This window comes from Candoia aspera, chromosome 16, assembly GCF_035149785.1.
Source record: "Candoia aspera isolate rCanAsp1 chromosome 16, rCanAsp1.hap2, whole genome shotgun sequence".
Taxonomy (NCBI): Eukaryota; Metazoa; Chordata; class Lepidosauria; order Squamata; family Boidae; genus Candoia; species Candoia aspera.
The window spans coordinates 11,573,090-11,596,316 of NC_086168.1; the positions used below are offsets into that span (position 1 = coordinate 11,573,090).

The 23,227-nt window shown below is 54.1% G+C and overlaps 2 protein-coding genes across 2 annotated transcripts in view; both read left to right on the plus strand.

Moving 5' to 3' along the window:
* PDCL (phosducin like) overlaps window positions 1-23,227 on the plus strand; it is a 242,491-nt gene that overhangs the window by 113,742 nt on the left and 105,522 nt on the right. The gene's annotated exons all lie outside the window — the stretch shown is intronic.
* TTLL11 (tubulin tyrosine ligase like 11) lies at window positions 229-19,788 on the plus strand. Its single transcript, XM_063316310.1, has 9 exons — window positions 229-707; window positions 3,742-3,838; window positions 5,373-5,506; window positions 7,729-8,304; window positions 8,799-8,894; window positions 10,029-10,159; window positions 15,091-15,348; window positions 15,662-15,768; window positions 19,448-19,788. Exons 1-9 carry the CDS (start codon window positions 348-350, stop codon window positions 19,735-19,737), a joined length of 2,049 nt encoding a protein of 682 aa, XP_063172380.1. The 5' UTR covers window positions 229-347; the 3' UTR covers window positions 19,738-19,788.

Below are 23,227 nucleotides of genomic sequence, written 5' to 3' on the forward strand. Positions count from 1 at the left end.
GGCCGGCTTCCAAAGGCGAGGGCGAAGCCCGCCGGGCGCCGAGCCTGGTTTGAACGCGCCCCTGCCTCGCCCCGTCCCCGCCCGGCTGCTCCAGCGGGCTCGGGACTCCGGGCTGCCCCCGCCCTGCCCCTCGCCGCGGAGCGGGCGGCCCCGGCGCCGAGCCCGAAAGAGGGCCGAGCGGGCGGCGCGCGGGGCGGGCGGCGCGGCGCGTCTGCCTCGTCCGGGCAACCAAGGGCGACGCCGGCCTAGCGCGGGGCAGCTCCGGGGAGCATGCTCAGTCCCTGCCGGCGCCCGGTGGCGGCGGGAGCGCAGCGGCCGGAGGAGGAGGCGGAGCCGCCGCCGGCCGGATGGAGCCGCCGCCGCCCGCAGCCCAAGCTGGAGCCGGAGGCGCCGCCTGTGCCCGCCGGGGAGCCGGAGCCGGGGCCGGGGTCGAGGAGAAGGCGGCCCGCGCCGAGGCGGCGCCGCCGCCAGGGAGAGGGCCGAGGGGTCCAGCCGCGCCGCGGGGCCGGACCGGGTGGCGCGGCGGCGGCGCGCAGGAGCCGCCGCGCGAGAGAAAGGGCCCGGCCGGCGGGGTCGCGCCCGCCGGCCCGCCGCGCCCCCGCCCGCGCGCCCGCCGCTCCGCGCGCCCGGTCACGGTGGACAGCTCCAAGGCGCGCACCTCGCTGGAGGCGCTCAAGCTCAGCCTGCGCGAGCTGCGCTGGAAGGAGGTAGGCGCGCGGGGCGGGGCGCGAGGCGCTTTGCTCCCCCGGGCTCCCCGGGACCCCGCCCCGGCGCGCCGGCTGCCCTCGGGTGCCCGGCGGGGCGGGGGAGGCCGGCCGCCGCAGCCGCGCTGCCGAAGGCGGAGTGCCCGGAAGATGGAGGGCCTGCGCCGGGGAACGCAAGGGCCCAGCCGGGGCGGGCGAGCCGTTCGGTAGCAGCACCGCGGCGCCCTGCGCTGGGCCGGCTCGGCCTTGGTGGGAGTGGTCGTCCGACGCACCTAGGGGGGCGGTTTGGGAAGGCTGACCCCCTTTAAAGTCCCGGGGACCGCCCCCGCCCCCCCCCGTGCTGTAGCTCCCTCCCTCCTCTCGTGTCCAAGCGGTGTTTGTGACATCACTGAGCGGTGCCAGCAAAGCCTTTGTGGTGTTGACAACCGGGGCTGTGAGGCAGGGCTAGGCGCAGGGCAGGGGTGCGTGTTTGTGTGTGCGCGCGTGCGCGCTTGCTTTCCTGTGGCTCCTTCTGCTGGGGGGACCAAGAGCCCATCCCTAGAGCGACGCACAGGGTTTGGTCTCCCCGCTCAGGTGCCTCTCTTGGCTGGGCTTGGTGGCCAGAAAAAGGGGGCCGCTGGTCAAGCTCCAGGGCTTCAGGCCGCTCTGGTCTCTTCTGGGCCAGGTCCACGGTCTCCTTGTGGTCTGTCTTCCTGCTTCCTCCACACCCAGATCGTTTTCCACGAGCCTTGTGGGGGGATCCAGGGCGGGAAGGAGTCCTGGGGCCATGAAGTGCTCAGGACAGGAGCCCAAATCAAGCAGTCCCGACTGATGACTGACCAATTCCTGCTTGACCACCTAGTGAAGGAAGCACCCCCCCCCCCAAATCCAATTTTCTGCCTAACTTTCAGCAGTCTTTCTTCTTCTGCCCCATGTTCTGGGATGAAGGTGCCTTGACCAGCCTTGCCATGCCACTTCCTTCCTTCAAGAGCTCTGTGCCCACCCCGCAAAAGCCCAACCCTGTCCTTTCAGTCTCTCCTTAAAGGATGGCTTCCAGAGCCCAGCCATCCGCACAGCCTTTCTGAGGATACCCACTGACCCGCAAGAAAAAGAAGAACGTAGGCGTTGCATTTAAGCACTCCCTTCCTTAGGGCCGCAACAGACGGGCCGGTTTTCAAGTCTTCCTAAACTCTTTAGGCGAGGGGGAAGGAAATAAACCAAGGGATGGGGCAGAATCAGAAAATCGAGCTGCAATGTGATCATGCATCAGTGCTTGGGGGCGCTTTGCGTCTCCGCGGCTTCTGGGAAGGTGGAGAGTTTTGGCCCTCGCTAGCCAAAACTCTTCCAGCAATGATGGAGAGAGGAGCAGAAATAAGTCTGGCTAAAATTGGACGTTGAGCTAGCGTGATGTGCTACCTATCAGCTTGCGAAGGAAAATCCTTTGCAAAGGGGCGAGCGGGGCCTGGCTGTCCGGGCTAGTCAGAGCGGGTGGCGCTTTGGAGAGGCCCACCAAACCGTCGCGGAGCGAGATGGCGCCACCATCCACCACCGGTTAACTAACAGATTCACAGCAGTGCGGCCAGGAGGGGGCGCTCTTGCCTTTCGAAAGGAAGCAGGGGAGCATCTGTTGCCGACAGTGAAAGGGTTACTTTTAGAAATGGGGTGGTCATTTGTTTATGCGTTCACCGTGGCGACTTTATGCACCACCCACTCCTCTAGCATTATATACGCATGGAAACCACGAGGACTTCCGTTTTTCTTCATAAACTTAAGGATCTAGTCCTCATGTTTCCTGACGTTGCATTGACCTATTTACTGCTGCCCGGTTATACGGAGGCTGCTGGTGCTGTCTGTGCCTGGAACCCACAGTCTCCAGGGCTCCCTTGCTGCCTGTGGGTCAACCTCATGACTTTTTCCCAGCAAAGGAAGAAAAAAAAAAGATCTCTGTGCCAAGCTCTCACACAAGAGAGAATTGGAACCAAGATACAGGAAACAAACGAAGTCCAATTCTGTTTTTTTGGCATCCTTGTTTTTCCCTGCCTGCCCCTTGTGGCTTTCTAATACTTTGAAGGCCCCTTCTGGGGGCTTGTGGGGACCGTCCTGGTGGCATTGAGGAAAAGGCCTGGGTGCCAAGGGGGCGGATATCTCTCATCTCTTCTGGTCAGCAAAGGTGACAGGCATCTTGTCTTCCTAGCATCCTCTTAGTCCAGTTGTGCAGTTTCCATTTCCCGTTCTATAATAGCAGCTTTTGTACATTTTTTCCTTGCGTTCGTTTGGTTGCGGCACTTGGGGACGCGTGAATATTAGCATCGTGCCAGTTCTCAGTCTGGGAGGTGCAGATGGGATGGGCTCGTAAGCCTGTGTGGAGCTGTGCCCCTGAAGATAAACAGTCCTTCTCCCCATTTGTCTGTTTTCCAGGCCTCCTTCCTCCCGGGCCAGATGTTTCTCTCTTGCAGCCTACCCCAATCTGGTGTTCTCCAGGTGTGTTGAACTACGACTCCCATGCTGGTTGGGAACGGTGGAAGGCGGGGCTGAACACACGTGGAAGGCAGCAGGTTGGGGGCAGGAGACCTCCGAATTGCATTCCAGTGGGGGTGCAGAAGCGGGGGGGGGGAGGGGGGCTGGGCTGTTGCTGGCTTGTTTTCTGCCAACAAATCTTTCACAGGTTCTGGGATGGGTGTCTTTGCTTCCCTGCCCCCCTCCCCCCTCCCGTCTCAAGGCATCAGGCAGTGAGTCACAGATGCCCCTTTCTGCTGCTGCTGTTGGCTGTTGTGGGTGCCACCCTTCCCCATTAAGCAGGGGAGAACGAAAGCACTGCTCAATTAGCATGTTAATTAATTGTTTTCTCTCTCCTGTAGCCAGCTGTTGATGAAGCTGAGGTTTTTGATGCTTTTCTTTTTTATTTGTTCGTTTCTTTTCAGAAGAATGTTTGCAGAATATCTCCCTCTTCCTCTGTGCCATCTTTGCCAAACACTAAGTAGAGAAGAAAGGGGGGTGTTGGTGTGCACGGGGAACTAAGTCGTCCACTTTTTGTGTTTTTCTCTTCCACTGTGTCCAGTTTCCGTTTGGCCGCCGTTTGCCCTGCGACATCTATTGGCATGCTGTCTCGTTTCACGACAATGCCATTTACTCTGGGCAGGTCAACAAATTTCCAGGTAATTGATCTTTGATGTGAACCGGGGTTGGCTTTGCAAAAATGAGGTGCACACAGGCCATTCCTCGGCTTTCACTGGGACTCTCTCTGCTGAAAAGCTGGATCTTCCTTAGCCTGAGACCAGCTACTTCATCACCACCAGGGTTTTTCTGTTCTCTCATGGCAGTCCAGTTGCCGTCCCTCTCTGAGTTCTGCACGGCTCTTAAGCAGTGGGTTGTGTCTGATGGTCTCCCTGCTGGTCATTCTCATACAGCTCCTCCCTCAGGCATGGGTGGGGAGAAAATGTTTCTTGTAACATTCTAAATTTCCATCAGCGAATTGTTTCTCCCCCTCTAAAAATCTTTTGATGGTTGATCCTTGTGGCAGATATTTTAAGGGGATTAACTTAAAACATTGTGGTTTTGGAGCTGATTTCTGGCTGGAAGCCGTGCCCAAATCATGGAGTCTATACAGCTAATAAATATTTCCTGTTACTTGATTTTGCTGAAAAAAAACATGCATCCCTCAGTGCACCAGTCAAAGCAGTTCTGTCTTTCTTTTTTCTTTCCTGCCAAAAAAGATTTCTCCAATGGGCCATTTTCTTTTAAGCACCGAGGAATTCAACATAACCTTTCCTTGGTATCAGGGCTATTAAACTTCTTAAAGCTCCCTTATTTCTCATTAATCTCTTCCTGAATCCAGCTAAGGAAGGACTCCATTATTGGCTCATCACTGTTCCTGCTTTCTCTTTATTGTGCTATACAAGGATCTATAAAAATACGTTCCCTGGGATCAAACTGGCAAAAAGGCAGTGCCTTCCAGGTGTAATTAAACTCCAGGGTTGGGTTTCTCTCCTGGCTGCAAAGCGTGAGCCGCTCACGCTTGGAAGAAAGTCTTTTGCGGTAACCAAGCCCAACTTTGGGGATACTTTTAATGAAAAGCAGGGGAAATAAAATCACACCGGCCAATCAAATAAATGATAAATTGAGCCATGCACATTTCTGCCAGGGCTGCACAAACAAGCAAGCTCCTTGGATATTTAGAAGCATATCCTGCCGTGAAAGTTTACCTTTTCTTATGTATGTTTAGGATGCTAGCTTCAGAGAAATAAAATAGAACGGTCCCTTGTACCCAATATCACGGCCAGGGTCTGCAGCCCACCTCCATGATGGGAAGCTTTTAAAACTCGGTATGCTTAATTTATCCTAATGTTAATCAGCTTAATAACTGGGGTTCTCTGGGCAGTTTATGAGGTTGCTTAAAGAGGTAAACAATGCAAAAACAATAAAAGAGTAAAATACATTAATAGGTTGCACAGCAAGGAATAGGTCATTAAAGGATATAAAAGCCACTGTCCAGCTGTAACGCGGAGACTGAATCTGTGCCTGAGAAATGACCTGTTTAATGGCTGAAACTCAGCCTTCCCCTCTCTGATGTTCTGTGAGCACCTTGGCTTTCAGTCCCATCATCCCAGGCAGTGGGCTGGGCATCCTGGGTAGGGCAGTCTTGGCTGGGAGGTGCCCTTTTTCATGCTTCCCCCCCTCCCCTTCCCTCAGGCATGACTGAAATGGTGAGGAAGGTCAACCTGAGCCGTGCCATGAGGACAATGCAGGAGCTCTTCCCGGAAGAATACAATTTCTATCCCCGCTCCTGGATCCTCCCAGATGAGTTTGCCATCTTTCTTACCGAGGTAGGGGGCTCTTGATGTGGCCAACAGCTTTGTGGGTGCAAAGGCCCGGCGGGGGCATTTTTCACTAGTACAGTTTAATGTCAGGGCCCTGGAAGTCTGCCCCCTTCCTCACAACACATGCCACAGGAGCCATGCCGAGCTGTTGTGCTGAGGGATTTGTGCTGGGGGAGAGAAGGGAGAACCTGCGCTGGGGCAAGCGCATCACTGCTGGCCTGCCATTCTGGAATCTGGGGCACCCTCGTGGGTCCAGCTGCTGTCCAAGCGGAAGGCCCATCTCTGGCTCAGAAGCATCGATGTCTCTCAGAAACTGACGGGATGCTTCAGGGATGGGCTGGCTTAAGCCTGTTACTTTAAAAATGCACTCAAAGCCATGGCTGAGCCTGACTCTGCAGTCCGCTCTCTGGAGGTGACCCGCATCCCAAAGGAGAGGGGGTGGCATGCGGGGTCTGCCGGCCAGCCTTTGCAGGGCATCCTTGGGGCAAATCCCCGAGGCAGCTGAGGCCCCACCCTTCCTCAAGCAGAGCAGGGCCCACCCCCAGCAGGCGCTTTGATGCAGCAAGCAGCAGATGGCCGATAAAACAGTCCTGCAGATGGTCCTCCATCTGTGTTGGAGGGAAGCATCCCTCCCTGGTTACCACCACCAGGTTTGATGCTGTTTTTACGGATGCTGAAAGGAAAGGGAAGCCGGTCCCTTGAAGCGGAAGATTTGGGGAGCTGCGCTGTGTGGACACTTCATGGATTCTCCTCCCTGACTCTGGACGTCGTGCCAAGAGGGCGCCACAGGGCAGGACAGCGGAAAATGGGCGTTTAAGGGATGCCCAGAAGTCCTTCTGCGTTTCTGAAGCAGCAGCCTTGGGCTTCGCAACGACTCCAGCTGTGAGGATGTCTCTCTCTGCCAGAGTTCAGTTCTCCTGGCCATGGTGGGAGATGTGCTATGCTTAGCAACATCATGTGGGACCTGTGCTCCTCTTTCATGTTCCCCTGCTGCAAATTAACTGGGGATCCATTTTTCGGCTTCCATCTTCCATTGTGCCCGTATCTGCCATCTCACTTTGCTTCTGATTGAGGGTTGGGTCCGTAATTTGTAGCCGGTGGCTCTGGTGGGCATCAGATTGGAGAGTTCGTCTGAAAAACTACGATATGGTTGGAATTTTGCCATTTCCCTTTTGATGGATCCCTGGGCCTGTCCGCCAGGGGGCAGCACACATTGCGCTGAGATTTCCTTTGGCCCATCTAAGAAGGGTATTAAATGCAAGCTGATTAAAAGCTGATTAAAACGGGGGGGGGGGGGACCTTCAAAATCTGAGTGCTGAGAGCAGGCAACAGTTTTGTAATTTTTTCATGCTGAGGCCTCATCATTTTCACAGCCAAGACTTGTCAGTTTTGGGGTGCTTGTTGTAAGGCATCCCACCCACCTAATGGAAGGAATCTCCCTCCATGGTGGTAATAGAAAACCAGCTGAAAACGATGAGAGGCTATCTTACAAGATTTCCCATCCGTATTACTCTGACCCTGGACAACTTTCAACCCACAGAAAACATCTAGATTTCTCCTCCCTCCACTTCTTGGCAGCCAGGAACCCGTGAGAGGCCTCCTTACACACATTCCGAGGTTTGGGAGGTCCTTGTAGATCTTGCTTAGTAGGTCCTGCCCTGGTCGCAAACCCAGCAGATTGACCTCCTCTTCCCCCAGCAGTTGAGGGATGCCCAAGTGTGACTGAAGCACACCTCTGCCTTGTGGTGGAGGAGTCCAAAACCAGCAAGGCTCAAGGCATCAGATTCCACTCTCAGTAGTCCCATGTCACCTGTGGGACCCACAGGTCACTTTCAGAGGTCTCACCACCACCACCACCACCACCCCTTTTCCAAAGCTGCTGGGATGATGGAAAGCAGGAGATCTCTTGCAGTGGCTGAAATAGCCACAATCTTAGATGTCTGATGTTGTCCCAGCCACCCACCATAGACTGCTGGAATACAGGGGGCCATGGAAACCTTGTTTCCCTAACTCCCCACCCCTGCATTCAGCTGAGACATAGCCTATGGTGGTAGACCCAGTTGGATCTGAAGTCCCTATTCGACCCTGAAGCTTCTGGAGTGACCGTGGGTCAGTCTCTCCCGCTGCTTTAGAGATTTCTCTATTCCGAGCTTGAAGTGTGGACCTGACGTGCTCCTAGGAAGGGGGGAAGGTGGTTAATGATGTTCTTCCTCTTCCTGCCCTGTCAGGTAAACCTGAGGAAAGAGAACAACCCCAGGTGGAGGCCCACCTTCATAGTGAAGCCTGATGGGGGCTGTCAGGGGGATGGGATTTACCTCATCAGGGATCCCACCGAGGTCCGGATGATGGGGAGCCTGCAGAGCAGGCCAGCGGTGGTCCAGGAGTACATGTCCAAACCATTCTTGATCGACAAGCTGAAGTTTGACATCCGTTTGTACGTCCTGCTGAAGTCTCTCGATCCCCTGGAGGTCTACGTCGCCAAGGACGGGCTCTGCCGGTTTTGCACGGAGCCCTACCAGGAGCCGGCCCTGAAGAACCTCCACCAGGTGTACATGCACTTGACCAACTACTCACTCAACATCCACAGCGGGAATTTTGTCCACTCCGACAGCGGCAACACCGGGAGCAAACGGATGTTTTCCAGCATCCTGGGCAAGCTGTCTTCCGGCGGCGTCGACATCCGGAAGGTCTGGTCCGATATTATCTCGCTGGTCATCAAGACCGTAATCGCCATCGTCCCTGAGCTGAAGGTGTTTTACCAGTCTGATATTCCCGCTGGGAAGCCGGGGCCTTCTTGCTTTCAAGTGAGTCCGGGTTTTCAAAAGCGCGGGGAGGGGGCTCGGGGAATGGACTGTGTGCCGTGCTTTGAAGTGGGGGGCTGTGGGTTAGGTGTTGCTCGCTGCTTCCCTTGCCCCCCAGCCACTGTCTTGGGGTCTGGGTCTGCAAGCTGCAGAAGGTCTGCCCCTGCTGAACCCGGCTGTAAAGGGTCAGTCAGGCCGGCCCTTTGTGCTCTCCGGGTTCCCTTCAGGGCAGGGAGGCTGCAACCAGGAGCAGCAGTCGCCCTCGATTAGGGGAGCCTGCGTGCCTGCAGAGAGCCTGGAGACTCGGGATTCCTCCCCTAATTCGTGGCTGCTAAGCCTGTGGACACCAGCAGAGCCACGGAAGCCGCCTGCACCCGGGTCTTGGGTGGAGCTGCATTTTGTGCTGAGTCTGAAAGGGCGCCCCGAAAATGGCTTCCTTCAGTCCTTTTGTTTCTTTGAAAGAGTGGGGGGGAACTGTTGCTTCCTCTTCTCCCAAGATTTTAGGGTTTGACATCCTGCTGATGAAGAATCTGAAGCCGATATTGCTGGAAGTCAACGCCAACCCCAGTATGAAAATCGAACATGAGCATGAGGTGAGCCTGGCACTCTCTTGCCTCCTCCACTTCCCGGAGAGGCAGAAGTGGACCTCCACAGCTCCACCCCTGCCCCAAACCCTCTGGGGCATCTTGGCCAGCTGCCAGCTGCCCCTTTGCCTCCCTGGGTCAACCTACGGGGTTCTTTTCTGTTAAAATTGCTCACAGGTGAAATAGATTTGGGAAGCTTCTGCACTTTCCCAACAGAGCCCCGGAGACACGGTGGCCAAGCTGGACGAGGCACTTAGACTTTGCTAGTCTGTCCAGAACAGCTCCTGGCCGGCGTGTTTCCATCCAGAGATGGGTGCCGGGGGGCTCTCAGTCCAGTTCAAAGCAGTTTTTAGAAGTGGGTAGGGGGGCACCCCTGCTGTCCTCTTACCTGGTCCTACGTTGTCCCTCCACCCCAGAGTTCCCTCCCCAGGGGAGTTGCCACTGCTCCAATACCAGGCTGCAGGCTAGATCTTATCTGGGCATTGTAGAAGGATCCACTAAGGTTGGAATTCCAACAGGGGAATTGAGGGCTTGGATTTGGGGTGTCTGCGGCAGCCACCATTCACACCGTCTTGGTTTGACCAAGAACGTCTTGTTTTACCACCTTACCTGACCCTTTGATCACTCTGCATTCTTTCCCCCCCCCTCTTTTTTATTATTAATTGTTCAAGATATAATTAACCGCATTCTTAAAGCTCATTCTCTACTCGTGTGGGGCCCAGCAAACTCCATCGCCAGATGGTGATGCTCCCCGCCACCCTGTGACCAACCCCTCCTGCAGCGATGTGTAATTGGACCGTATGCTCAGATCAAAACAACCTCGGTGCAAACTGGATTATGGAGGGAGCCGTTGAAAGGAAGCCAATAATTCAACCCTGAAGGGTCAATATATTGATTGTTTATCATTAATTGTGTAACATACATGCTACGGTTCCGAAACTTCCTTCCTTCGCTGTCCCCCCCGGAGACACCCTCCCTGCGCCTGAAAATGCCATCCAGGTGAAGAAGGCCCTGAGGGGCTCTGCGTCCCCTGCCCACTTGAGGGTGGGGTCTGGCTTGGGGGTTGGGTTGTCCCCTCTTTGGGGGAAGGGCAGACGCTCGAGCCTGCCTGCTGCTTATCCGCTTATCGTTTGGGTTTTCAAGGTTTCTCCGGGAGTCGTGGAATACATCCCCAGCCCAGTTGATGAGGAGGTCAAAGTTGCCGTCATCCGGGATACCCTCCGGTTGGTGGACCCTCACAAGAAGAGGACGAAGGAGCAGGCGGCCCAGGCGTCGTAAGTGCGGCTTGATGCCAGCGCTTCGGCGCGGTCCTCACTCTCTGGGGCCCGGACAGGCAAACTTCCGCCCCCCGCTTGCAATCTGTGCACCTGTGGAACCCACTCCCGTGCACTTTCTTTCACTTGCACCGCCTTCTTCCTGCTCTTCCCGCCCCCCCTTTATTATTTCCAGTGTTGCTAGTGAGAGCCTTGGCCTCTGCGGTTCCAACGGGCATTGACTCTCTGCTCCGGTTTATTTCTCCCAAAACTGAGACTCTAGGAACGAAAAATATTTAGATTGCAATCATGACGAAGATGTGTGGCCTTCACCCAAAAGCTCTTTCTGCTCGCTTTCGTTCACTTGGGGGGTTTTCCATCGAAGTCTGGCCATTTTTAAAGACAAGACTGGACTACAGGTAGTCCTTGCTTAACAACCATTCATTTAGTGACAGTTCAGACTTACGACGGTGCTGAAAAAACCAACTTAAGACCAGTCTTTACACTTGTGACTGTCACAGCATCCCCCATGGTCCGTGATCAAAATCTGGGTGCTTGGCAACCAGTTCACATTTATGACCGTCGCACTGTCCCATGGTCACATGATTGCCATTTTCAACCTTCCTGGCCGGCTTCCAGTAAGCAAAATCAATAGGGAACCATGTGATTCGCTTAACGACTGCCACAAAAAGGCCGTAAAATTGGGTCAGATTCGCTTAATGACTGCTTCACTTAGCAACTGAAACTCGGATTCCAATTGTGGTTGTTAAGCAAGGACTACCTGTACAAGCTGCTTGAAATAAGTACCTCCCAGGCAGATTTGGGGATTAGCAGGAGGGTTCAAGAGACAAAGGATGGTGTGTCCTGCACAGCGTCTTACAGGGATTGGCCAGACTCTTACCTGCCGCTTCAGAGCTTTGGCAGGTGACCCTCTTCCGGCTCTGCTTCCAGCAAACGTTAGGGATTTAATTACCCTTTCTCTGCCCCCTCCTCCACCCCAGGTGTGTTTTCACTTTAATAACCCTCCCTGTCCTTAGGTGCAAGCGCCTTAATCATTTGCACGTCCTTTCGGTTCCTGGGCCTGGCTGCTGATAAAATCCCGCTGTCGTGGTTCTGCATATCCATCCAGGATGAAGAGCTACATGGCTGGGCTGGTGATGAATTACTGATCTGGCCCAGGCTGATATATGCGGAAAGTGTGGGTAACGCAGACACAGACGCACACTCCAAACAGGCACACGCACACACACACACCCGCTTGCCACAGTAGGACTCTGCCATTTCCAAAGAGAAATTCATCTCCCAGTAGGGAAAAAGAAATGGAGATGCCTCTCTTTTTTCCCCTCCCTCGTGGAAAACCGCTGAGAAGCAAGCTGGCCGTGGCAGACAAAAACAACCGCAGTTAAACATTTACTATGAGCTGCCAAAAGGAGAGTCTCAACGGTGGAGGGGAGCCCCCGCCCCCCCCCCCCCGCTTTCAGGACTGTTGAGAGTCTCCTGTGATTTATTTTCAGATCACCAACCGCCAGGCGGGAACGCACGCAGGAGGCAGCCGATCCAGCCGTCAGAATTAAAGCAAATTAAGGCCATCCTTCATCAGAAAGAGTCAGGCACAGGACCGGTGGTCCTCACGTGCTGCTGAACTACAGCGCCCAGCAGGCCCAGCCGAGCTGCTGGGACTTGTGTTTCAGCAGCTTCTGGGGGGGGGGTGCCCGTCATTCTGAAATAATGGCCCGGGGGTCTGCTGCAGCCCCGCCAGCTTCCCGTCCTCTGGCCCCACCACCTTGGGGTCACTCCTGCACTGCCTTTGGAGACAAGGCGCCTGCTTCACCCTTGTCACTGGGAGCTGGGAGCTGCTGCTGGGCCCTCGCCGGGAAATCAATTGATTGGGCCCTGGCAGGAGGGGGGCCCTTGGGCGTCTCTGCTTTGGGCTGGGAGCAGCTGCTGTTTTCCAGTCCTGGCAAACTCCTAGTTTAGTTTGGGAGCCCTAAAACTGGGGGGAGGGCATTCCAAAGATCACCAAGTGGTATCCCCTCCTCTTCCATTTTAGGGGTTAGCCAGATAGAACCTTCATCTTCAAGAGCAGTTTGCCTTTGAAAACAAGGAGAGCTGTTGCTGCTTTCATAAGCCTCCACTGGGCTGTATGCCAGATTTAGAAAGAGGATGCCTCATGAAACACCCCTTGGGTCTGCCCCTGCAAAATTCCTCCAGAGCTGTTAGGAGAGTCGCTGAATATCGTAGGGTTGAAAGACGGGCTTGGAGACCGAGATGGCCTTGTCCTGTTTGGTTTTTGGAAGCGGCTTGATTTGAAAGATGCCTTCCCCCTTCCCTGCTGGGAATCCCTGCTCTCCCAGCTTTTGCACGTTTCTTTCTTCCCCGGTTCCTCTCTCCGTCTTTTGCAGAGCAAGGATTGCCCAGAGCAGGCAATAAAACGAACGCTTCTTTCCGTGTTCATTCATACACTAAAGCTGATAATGTGGTCCCTGCCTCTTCCATTTCAAGCGTAATTTATTCCATGAGTCTGGGCGGCGGGAGCGTGGTGGCCTCTTGCCGTTCACAAACTGTATTCTCTCGGGACTCCTTGGGCTGCTCTGCACCGGCTAATTTTACTTCTGCAAACCGGTTTGCCGCTCGGTGGAAAGGTTTCAGAATGGTGGCATCACAGCCCGGGCAGGTTCGGGGCCAGGGCATCGGCCTTCCCTGTGCGTGGATCAGAAGGACTTTGAAAGAGATCCGTGGGTCAGCCGAGTGGAGCGCGAGACTGCGGTGCCAGTCCAGCAGGGCCCTGGGCAACCGCCAGAGGTGGGAGCTGAGGGGGGTTGTCTTTTATTGTGTGATCCCCCCTCAGGTTTTCTGGGACTCAGATTGCATCGGTCATCTCAACACACAGACACAAGTCTTCTGCCTACTATCCTGGTTCCAGCAGCAGTCAGTGTAATGGCTCCGTTAAGTTTAAGAGCAGGACGAAGGCCGTCGGCTTCCCATCTTGCTCCTCCTTTCGTTCGCCCAGGGTTCGGGGGTCCCTAAGCCTTACCTTTTCCACGAACGCGTCTGATGTGAGGCAGGCGGGCTCCTGGGCACTGCGGGATAAGACCCCGCAGGCGTCAATCCCACTGCCACTTTCCTTTTTATTGCATCTGCCTCGCTAGCGGTTTTAACGGCCCTAAGAAATCCCATTGTGGGGAGCTGTCGCGGTAGAAAGACCATCAAGAGTAAATTAACAGGGATGGGAGATTAAGCCTCGTCAACAGACCCTCCCCGGGCTTTCGGATAAAATTAAAATTCTGTTTGGAAGCCCAGCTTGCGTGTTCATCAGCTTGACACCCCCACCCATGGAAGAGATTGCAGGTTTCTCGGCAATTAGGAAGTATTTTTCACCCCTTTGCTTGATTTAAAGCAGTGTTTCTCAACCTTGGCCGCTTGAAGAGGTGTGGGAGCTGAAGTCCACACCTCTTCAAGTGGCCAAGGTTGAGAAACCCTGATTTAGAGTAAAGTGTGCTATTTGATGTGATTTTGGGAAGGATGACTCCTGAGAACCTCCTTCCAGCACCCACGTTCCTCCCATCGTTTCATCATAACAGGTATGTGGGTGTGGGGAGAAATGGTGGCCTATTTGTGCCCATCATCTGTCCACCGTCCAGGCTGCTGAGACGCTGTGAAATGTGGGTCAGCATTCAGCAGTGGTCATGGAGAAACTCAGCCAGCGAACTTCACAAACCGCATTCTGTTTACACCCCTCTTTCTCTGCAGCCCCTGTGGCCAGCCCAATTTCTTGATTGCGTTTGAGTTGGCTTCTATTCGGTTATGCGTTCTACATACCCTTTTTTTAATGCTCATCCTGTATAGGCATTAACCCCCCTGGCATTAACTCTCTTTCCCCTTTTCTGACATCCCTGGAGATCCTAGCATCACCAAGGATGGGGAAGATAGTTTCCATCTTCGTTTGGGCAAGGGGCCGCCTCGAGAGCAGGGCCTTTGGCTGGCCCGCCGGTGAAGAGGGCAGCTCAGGATGTCCGAAGGCTTTGGGGCTTCACAGCGGCATTTTGGGTCCCCGGTACCCATTTGTAGATCTCAGCTCAAATTAGCAGTTGGAAATGTAGCTGAGGGAGTGAAAATAACAGGCAGATTAGCATAAAGATTAAGTGCTCTGAGAACAAGGCGGATCTGGTGCAGATAGGAGGAAAGCATTAATAAATTAGTAATCGTGTATAAAAGATAAGCAGTCTTTCGGAGGTTGAAAAGCTGCGTTCAAATTGAAATTCCTGCTCTTGAGTCTTCACGCACACACCCATTCCTTCTTCCTCCCAAAGTTTTTAATATTTTCTCCACGCATGATCCCTCCCGGATGAAAGTCGGTCCCAAGTCACAGAATTAGGGGAATGAAGTTGTGGAAGTCAGACATTAGTGTGTAAACGGAGAGCTGGTTTTTAAGCCGGGGCACCCCCAGAGCCCTCCCTTGCCAGTCGTGCAATGGGGGGGGGGGCTTGATTCTGTTGTTTGATTCTGTTGCTATCGATTTTGCTGTCAAATGTTTAGCGAGAACGGAGATTCCAGAAGTAGCCATTTTAAAAAGTCCTTAAAAACGTAGGATGCCGTGTAAAAGCAGACCTGGCTCACGGGCATCCAGGAGACTGGCATGAGGCCTGCAGCTGTCTGCCTTGCCTGTCTGCACATCAGGGCAGCGCAGAGCCTCCCCTTGGGTACGGAGATGGGCACCCAGAAGGGCCTTGATACCGCATGGGGGGGGGGGGTTGGCTGTTGCCTCGTTTTCAGTGCTGAGGTCCCGTGGGGCAGAAGCACCCCTTGGCACTTCCAGTTCTCTTGGGCAGATTCCATGCCTGTGGGCCTCCTTTCCCAAGTCCTTGAAAATGGGGCTTTCCTGGAGAGGGGAGCGATGGGGGACAGGGAGCAACGGGATGCCAAGAGTTTGGTGCCTTCCTCTTGAACCGCAGGGCCGAGCCAGTGGAACCCGCAGCCCAGGACAAGGACAGCTTCTTTGAAGAGGGGCCGGAGGACAAGACCGAGCAGGGGGGCAGCCAGACGCCAGAAGCCGAGCCCCCCGCCATCTGCCTGAAGCAGGTGTTCCCCAAGTACGCCAAGCAGTTCAGCTACCTGCGGCTGGTGGAACGGATTGCCGCGCTCTTCATCCGCTTCCTGGGGGTGAAGGGGACCACGAAGCTGGGGCCCACCGGCTTCCGGACATTCATAAGGCGAGGAGCTTCTCTGGGGAACGGGGGGGTGCCCTTCCCAACAGCGTCCCACTATGCCTCCCAGATGCAGGCCACTGTCTGGCCCTAACCTAAGCCCAGTTAGCCTGGCTGTGGGCCATGGATGATGGGCATCGTTGCGCCAGATCAGAGAAGGGCTGTGGCAGGGAGGCCTTCCTGCTTTGCTGGGGGGCGGTGATGGTGCCCCCGTGCCTCAAATGCAATATGCCGTACATTAGGGAGAAAATAAGGACCTCCCCCCATAACAACACTCCCTTCTCTGTTGTTTCTCTGGCTTCTTTCCCCTCCCCACCAGGAACAGCAAGATCAGCAACAGCGGCTTCAGCATGGCTGCGGGGGACATCCTCTACATCGACATCACCCGGCGGGGGATGGGGCCCAGCATGGACCAGCGAGATGCTGGTGAGTCTGCGACCAGGGGGCAAAGGGGGGTCCCTTTGGGAGATGGCCTTCCTCTCCCATTATCCCCAGCCAGCCTTCCCAGGTTCTAGAAAGCCAGTCTGGACAGCGCCAGCTGCCCCTTTCCTTCTGATTTCGAGACTTGGCCCTCCAAGGGGTCAAGCGGGATGATAAAACCTTGCAGGCCCTTTCAAGGCTTTTTCCAAACAGAGGGTTTCCTGATGCGGCACCTGTTACGAAGACCATGGGGCAGCCTCGGGGGGGCGGGAAGAGGGGGCTTGGTGGGCGCCCAAACTAGGCCAGACATTGGGAACACCCCCTGCATTTGCCCAAGGCGTTTGTCAGTCTCAGCCCTGGACGAATCTCGCTGCGGTGGCGCTTGCCCGCTGCCGGACCAAGTTGGCAGAAGGGGCGAGCTTTTGGATTTCTCGAGCAGAGGCTGAGATTAACCCGTAATCAGAGCAAGAGGAAGAGTCTTTTCCACATTTACTGCTTCAGATGAGCTCCACCATCTGCTCCATTGTTCATTCTGGATTAGTGCTCCGTTTTTGTCTGCGTTCTGTTGGGTTTATTTTTTATTTGTTTTATTTATTATTCAAATTTTGCTACCGCCCATCTCCCCCAAAAGAGGGACTCTGGGCGGTATGTCTTAAATTGCTGAGGGTGAGCAGAATCTGTTGGGATTTGTGTGTGGGGGTGGGGGTTCCTTTGTGTGGGTGTATATTTCTGTTTTGCTGACGATAGGGAAAGTGAGCAATAAGGAAAATATTTAAGGGCTGCTGGGGAGCAGAATTCTGCTTCTCCACCCACCCAAGTGCCTTCTTCTGAATCCTAAAAAGCATCACTATTCTCCAGATTTCCTGGATTCGCCCCCTTGGCCGTGCTGCCCCAATAAGCCATTTTGGGGGGGAGGGGTGCCTCGAGCACTTTCTGCAGCGTGCCTGAAATTCAGTTCCTCTCCCAGCTTGGCTCTACTGTGCCATTCCCTTGAGCATCCTCTCGAGCCATAGCAGCGGTCCCTCCCTTGCACTCGGCCTTGTAGAAAGCCCTGGGCTCTGATTTATGAACTTGCAAGGTGCGTGTTCATGTTCCTGCTGTCTTTCTTGACCACTGCCCCAAGTCTCGCTCAATTATAGCTGCGCACCCCACCTCCCGTCCCGCTGATCTTTGCTGCCCCGCACTTCAACCCATCTCTTTGGAACCCGAAAGGACCTCTGGCCCTTTGCAGAGGTCCAGGATGTTCATCTTGAAAAAGGCCTGAGGACCTTCTCAATGTCAGGCTGGGCCATTACTTTGATCCCGTGCAACTTCCTTCTGGGTTTGGCTCACGACTGGAAACGCAGCTGCATGGTTTTAAACCTACCCGATCCAGTTGCAACAAGACGTGCAATTTTAATTTTAAGGTAAAGCCCCCTCCAAGCCAGGCTGGATGATTCCAAGGACACATCCCTGATTTTTTCTTGGCAACTGAAAAAATCCTTCTCCTTCTTTGGGGTTTCCTAGTATAGGCTATAAGCCACAATGCTCTCTGCAGGCCGCCGGTCCAAGGACCAGCTGGATTCTCCCTGCTTAGCTTCTGAGCTCAAGTAACCTTGGCTCAGGGGTCTCCACCTGCTGAGACCCTTCAGGGCCAGAGTGCAGCATCTGGGACTCACCTGGGAACTGTCCATTTTCTCCACACTGGAAATCTTTTGTGCACACTGTTGGACTCCTCTGGGGCTGAAAGGGGAGAAAAGGTATACACCCCTTCAAAATACTTGATGGGTGCCAGGAATATAAAGCCACCCCAAGGATGACACCAGTCTGTGGTGATGTGGGAAGGAGTCACCAGGTGGCGTCTCTGGCCTGCCAGTTAGAGCATCGAAGCCTTGCAAAGAAGTCAGGAGGTCAGTCCTGCCCCCCCAGCAGCTGGTCATCAGTTCTGACTGCCTGGGCTTGGATGCTGGTTGTCTCCCCTTGGTGAGGAACCCCGCTAAGCATCCCTGAATATTAACACAAGATTTGGATACCCAGACTGCAATGTGAGGGTCCTGATCGAGCTGTTCCTCCCCCACTGGCCTGGGAGGGCATGATTTGGATGGCCAGTGGGGAGTGAAGATGGCTTTCTCCCTGGACCAGGACAATGACCACAGCTCTCAGTAGGCAGAGCCAGTGGTAATAATCAGGGGGGAGCCAATTTTCAGTTCTTTTAGTTGGTTTGTGTTTCTGGCTCCCCCCTGCCCCTTTTAAACGGCAACTTCCAGGTGCCCACTGATGAAGTTTGGAATGATTTTGTATCATTGCTGCTTTGGGGGGAAAACACACAGGTTGCATTGCTAAAACGCTGAGGAAACGAGCCTTTATGAAATCCCAAGTAGTTCACCCTTTCAGGAAGGGATGTGGTGGTAGGTGGGGGAAGGCAATGTTTATCAATACATCTGTACACTGGTAATGCAGAATTCGAGAAATAGGTGGCTGCATTGTAGAAAATGAGAAGTGATTCTTAGTGTTAGGAATTCTCCCGGCTAAACAGAGTTTAGAGGAAATAGAACAAAAGAGCAAAGCAAATGAAGGGATGATGATGGTGGTGATGTCTGAGATCAGGCACTAACAAATAATACACCATAGCAGGTTGAGTCGATGATGAGGGTAGAACTTGGGTGGGAGCACAAAATTAAAACCATCTGGAAAATATGCCTTTTTTCCAAGGGGAGTCCAGCCCCCCCCTTCATGTGGGGGTCTCCTCTGTCAGATTTTAATATGTGATCTGGATCACACTGCAGCTTCTCAGCAGGAAGCCGTAAGCCCTCCTTTTGTGTCTCGTACCCTGAGTTAATTGTCAGGTTTTATTAAAAATTGTAATGGATGGGGTTTATTTTAATATCCACCAAGCAGCTCCTTGCCAGGGAATGGAAATGAGGTTGTGGCCGGCTGGAAGGATCTGGGTAAACCTCGTTTCCCTCACGAGAGGCGGTAATGGAGGGTGGTTCCACTGCATGAATCACAGAGGTGCCCTGTGGAGGGCAGGGAGCATCTGACTGAGATATTCCCCTCCTTCTGAGGAACCATCCAGTGCCTTCAGAAGCCAACCTCCAGTGCCTGCCCCTGAGCTAAACAGCGATCAGGCCTCATGACCATTGAGAGCCCATTCTTTAAATCAGTGTTTCTCAACCTTGGCAGCTTGAAGATGGCTGGGGAATTCTGGGAGTTGAAGTCCACACATCTTCAAACTGCCAAGGTTGAGAAACACTACTTTAAATGTTAGGATGGATGGAGGAGCCCAGCAGACAGGACCCAGAGAGGTGCCAGCTGCTGCCCACCTGGCAACGAAGCGCTTGTGCAAAGTAACGGCAACAGCTTGACCTGCTTCCTCTTTTCTGGGTTGGCACCATGCCTTAACCCAGCCCGGCGACTGCCAGCCAAGCTTTGGGGCCAATGTGGCCATGGGGGGCGTTGGGCTCCCCCACAGAAGCAGCAACACTCGGCGTGCCCGGGGCGGAGCTGATCTCCCTGCCAGGAGGGTCGGTGCTTGGCGACGGCCCACCCCCGGACCTTTCACAGACCTTCTAGCCGCCCACAGCTTCGGGCCCCACCAGTCAGGATGTTGATTGACGTTCCTCAGCACCGCAGGTGTGTGACGGCGTGAAGCTGGGCCGGTCTGCCTGGGGTGTCCTCGCTGCTCACCCGCTCTTCCTTCCTCCAGGGATGAGCCTGCAAGCCTTCGTGGAAGCGGTTTGCTTCCTGGCCCAGAGGAGGTACAAGTCCCTCTCGCTTCACGAGCAGGTGGAGCTGCTCCTGGATTTCTGTGAGTACAACTTGGCTGTCCTGGACGAGAAGCGCCTGGCCTGCAGCCGCGTCGGCCCCGATCGGCAACCCGCCCTGGTCACCTGCCCTCAAGACCAGCTGCAGCTCAGCCCCGCCACATCCAGCTCGGCTCGGCTACACAGAACCGCGTCCCATAAGTTTGTCGACTGCAGGGGCTCCCAGCCCTGAAGAGGACCCCTTTCACTGGGACGACAGGAAGGTCTCCCCGACCTGATGCCACGTCTGATGGGGGAGCGGGGCCGGGCCTTTCCCCTTCAGAGCCGTTATTTTTCACATACCGCTGCCCGGCCTGGACGACGTCCTCAGCCAAACTCCTGTGGCAGGGCGCTGTTCGCCATCAGCCGGGGGCTGTTCATGGCATCCGTCAGAACTGAGGGATGAGCTGATCCTTGGATCGAAAGGTGTCCTCTCTGATGACCAGCCGCGCAGGGCCGTCCGCTTTGCGGTGGACCCAGCAGGGAAGCAGCTTGCCCAAGGGAGCCCGGTCTCTGTCGGGTGGCGAGAAGTTTGGTGGGAGGGAAAGAGGCCAAGAGGTTGATGGTGCACAGAGACACAGAAGTGGTGGCGGGTGTGGGTTATGGTGAACTAAAATCCTATTTATGTATTCCAGCTGCTTTGTAAACATTGTCTTCATTGGGAAGGAGCTGTGGCATGGGAGTGTTTGTGTTGCACAAAGGGGGGAATTCCCCCAATCCAGATGTGGAGCTGCTGGGTGCCTTGGCACAACAGCTGGATTTCACTTCAGGTTGTGTTGCAAGCAGAGCTCCCCTTCTGTGTCTGATGGCTCCAGAGCCCCGTGGTCCCTCTGCTCCCTTGTGGGTTGGCTCGGAGCACGCGCCCCCTCCCCGCAAACATGGGTCCCTTGGGATCTCAGTTTGGGGCTGCCTCTGCAGGCTGTGAGTCCTCGGTGGCGCCAGGCTGGGCCGAGCATTCCTCCCGAGCACAAAAGGCTTCTTCCAAAATGGGCTTTTATTAAGACCGCAAAACCAGAGGTGGTCAGCCTTTAAAACTGGAAGGAGGTGAGCAGGGAGGGCTGACAAAATCACAGAGATGAAAAACAAACCTAGGAGGTTATGGGGGTGGGGGCGACTGCATTGAGCGGGAGTTCCAGTAATGGGGAGAACCATGTGGGGATGGCACCTAACTCCTTTTCCATAACAAGCAGAAGCAAAATGCCTGGTCCGCTTATGTGTCCTGATTTATAAGCCCATTTGTTTTGTTTATTTTATTTTTATTTTTATATATTTATTTATATGTTTGTTTGTTTGTTTGGCTTGCAAAAGGCTACCCTCGGCTTAAAAACAAAACAAGGCAACCAGCACTTTGAAGCCCAGAGCAAAGCCCTCACCCGGTGCTGAAGGAACTGCAGAGTTCAGGCAGCTTTTGTTAAAAACGGGTGTTTTTGTGCTATAGAATAAAAGGTAATAATGAAACACTTGTATTAAGAAAAGAAATAAAATGGATATTGTCACTAAACAACTTAACTCCCAAGGGATTAAATGAAGGTATTCAATATTTCCCATTGATTTGATTCTTGCAGATTGCAGGTTTTTCCTCCTCCTCTCTCTTTTTTTCCCTGAAGTGTTCACCACGAGAATATTTTTGCCCCAACCTTATTATTCTGTTCCGCCAGGTACATTTGTTTGATTTTTTTAAAAAGTTACTAACATTAGAAATAACTGTTCTTTCTCAAATGAAGCTTTCTAGTGACTTCTAACTATTATGTTCCAATCTTTTTCCTAGGGCTTTATTAATCATTAGGAAAAACAATGATTTCGAGGCATTTTTGAGAGACCTCTTAGAGAATTTTTAGCATAAAAAAGTAAAAAGTGATAAGATGTTTTTAAAAACAGGGATTTAATTAGTTTAGCCATTTCCTCCCTCAAAGTAGACATCTTTCATTTGTGCAAATGGTGATTCTGTATATTAGCTCCGGGGTATTTGATATATTGGTTTGTTTCAGGGGTTTAGAGATAAAAATAAGTAGAACTACGCATAAGGTGTCATTCATTTTAAAACGGGCCTCTTTAGATGTAGAGGCAAGCCATGTGTCATGTAGGATGTTGGTCACATCTGTCTTCTGACATGCAGTTTTTAAGGCGGATGAAACGGTACACGGTAAGCTGCGTAGGTGGTTTTGTTTCACAGTGGCCCTTCTGGAAAAGAGAGAAACGCGCAGTTCTATTCCCGGCTCCATCCGGGTGAATTCAACAGCAGCATGGTTTGCAAAGATCCCAACGGCGGAAGTCCACCGCCCCCTCCCTTGCTTCACCGGTTGGATTTCTGCTTGTCGGGCAACTGTGAATGGCAGGGCGGGAGGCCCCGCTGTCGCTCGGGGAGCGGGGAGACCCTCCTTGGCGGGGAAGCGCGCCAGGCAGGGAATCAGCAGGCGTTTGTGCGGAGTCGGGCGGATAATCTGTATTGGCAATTACAGTAATTAGATCAGGTAGCTAATAGGCACCGCCGGGGAAGTGGCGGGGGGGGGCGCTCTGTCGCGGCCGAGCCGAGCCGAGGGGAGGAGGCGCGGATCGCTGCACCCGAGGCGGGCGCGGGATGGAGCGGAGGCGCCGCGCCGGGTCCCCTGCGGCCGAGGGTCAGCGCGGAGAGCGCCCCGGGCCGGGCGGTGGCGGGGGGCCGCCTTCGGCCTCTGCTCGCGGGAGAAAGCGGCCCGGAGGCTGGTGCTGCGGCCCTCGGGAAGGTCGGGAGGGGGTCTTGGCTGGGACTGGGGGCGGCGGGGCGGGGGGATCGGATGCGGCGGCGGCGGCGGCGGCGGCCGCCCCTCCGCTCTGTCCTCCGCCCGGTTCCGCGTGTCCCAGGCAGAAAGCGTGTCCTTCCGACTCCACCTCCTTCAGGTTAAGTGGGAAAGCCCAAAATTCACTCGCTCCTCCAGATTCTCTTCTGTGACACCTATTGCTGCATAATTCCAAAGGGCTCCCTTAAATATCCGGTGAATATCGGCTTATCGATGGTGTGCGGTTTCAGGATTTAGGACGCGCTGGCAGCGAGGTCGAAAGCGACCGTCCGCGTGCAACGGTGTTGAGCATCCGACGGTTCGGCGACATGCAACTGCATTCTGCTTGGGATGCCTGCCATGTAAACAAAGAAACTCAGTGTAGAAGCACTCAAAATTACAGCAAACTTTAAGAAGGGGATTCGGGTTAGTATTACTTTACCTCGAAACGGAGCAGGGCATTATTTTTGCTCCGGGTTCAAATGTCTGCTTTATCTTAGCAAAAGAATGGGATTCTTACTATTATTTGCTTCTTGACAATTTCGGAGCAAAAGAGGCTACGGGTGGAAGGCAGCGCAGTTCTGTGTCTGGAAGCTTTGTGCATTCTTCAAAATTAAATCTGGCTGCATGACTGGGCTTTACTGACTAAGTTTTAATTGGGAACTGTTCTTAATTGGGCTAAATTCACCAGGAGGGATTTCAGCTCAGTTTGGGAATCCAACCCTGGCCTGTGCTTGGTGGAAGAGAGATGGAAGCTTTTAAAATCTTGGTCTTGAATTGACTTAGTTTTGAAAAGGAGAGACATGCAGTGTTTAGAAACAGAAAAGGGAAGTGAAATTCACTCTGCACATGGGCAGAGGCACTGTTGCTGTTGCAAAGGGCACACCCTAAGGCCGCCCCAAGTGGTCCAGAATCACAGGAACACTT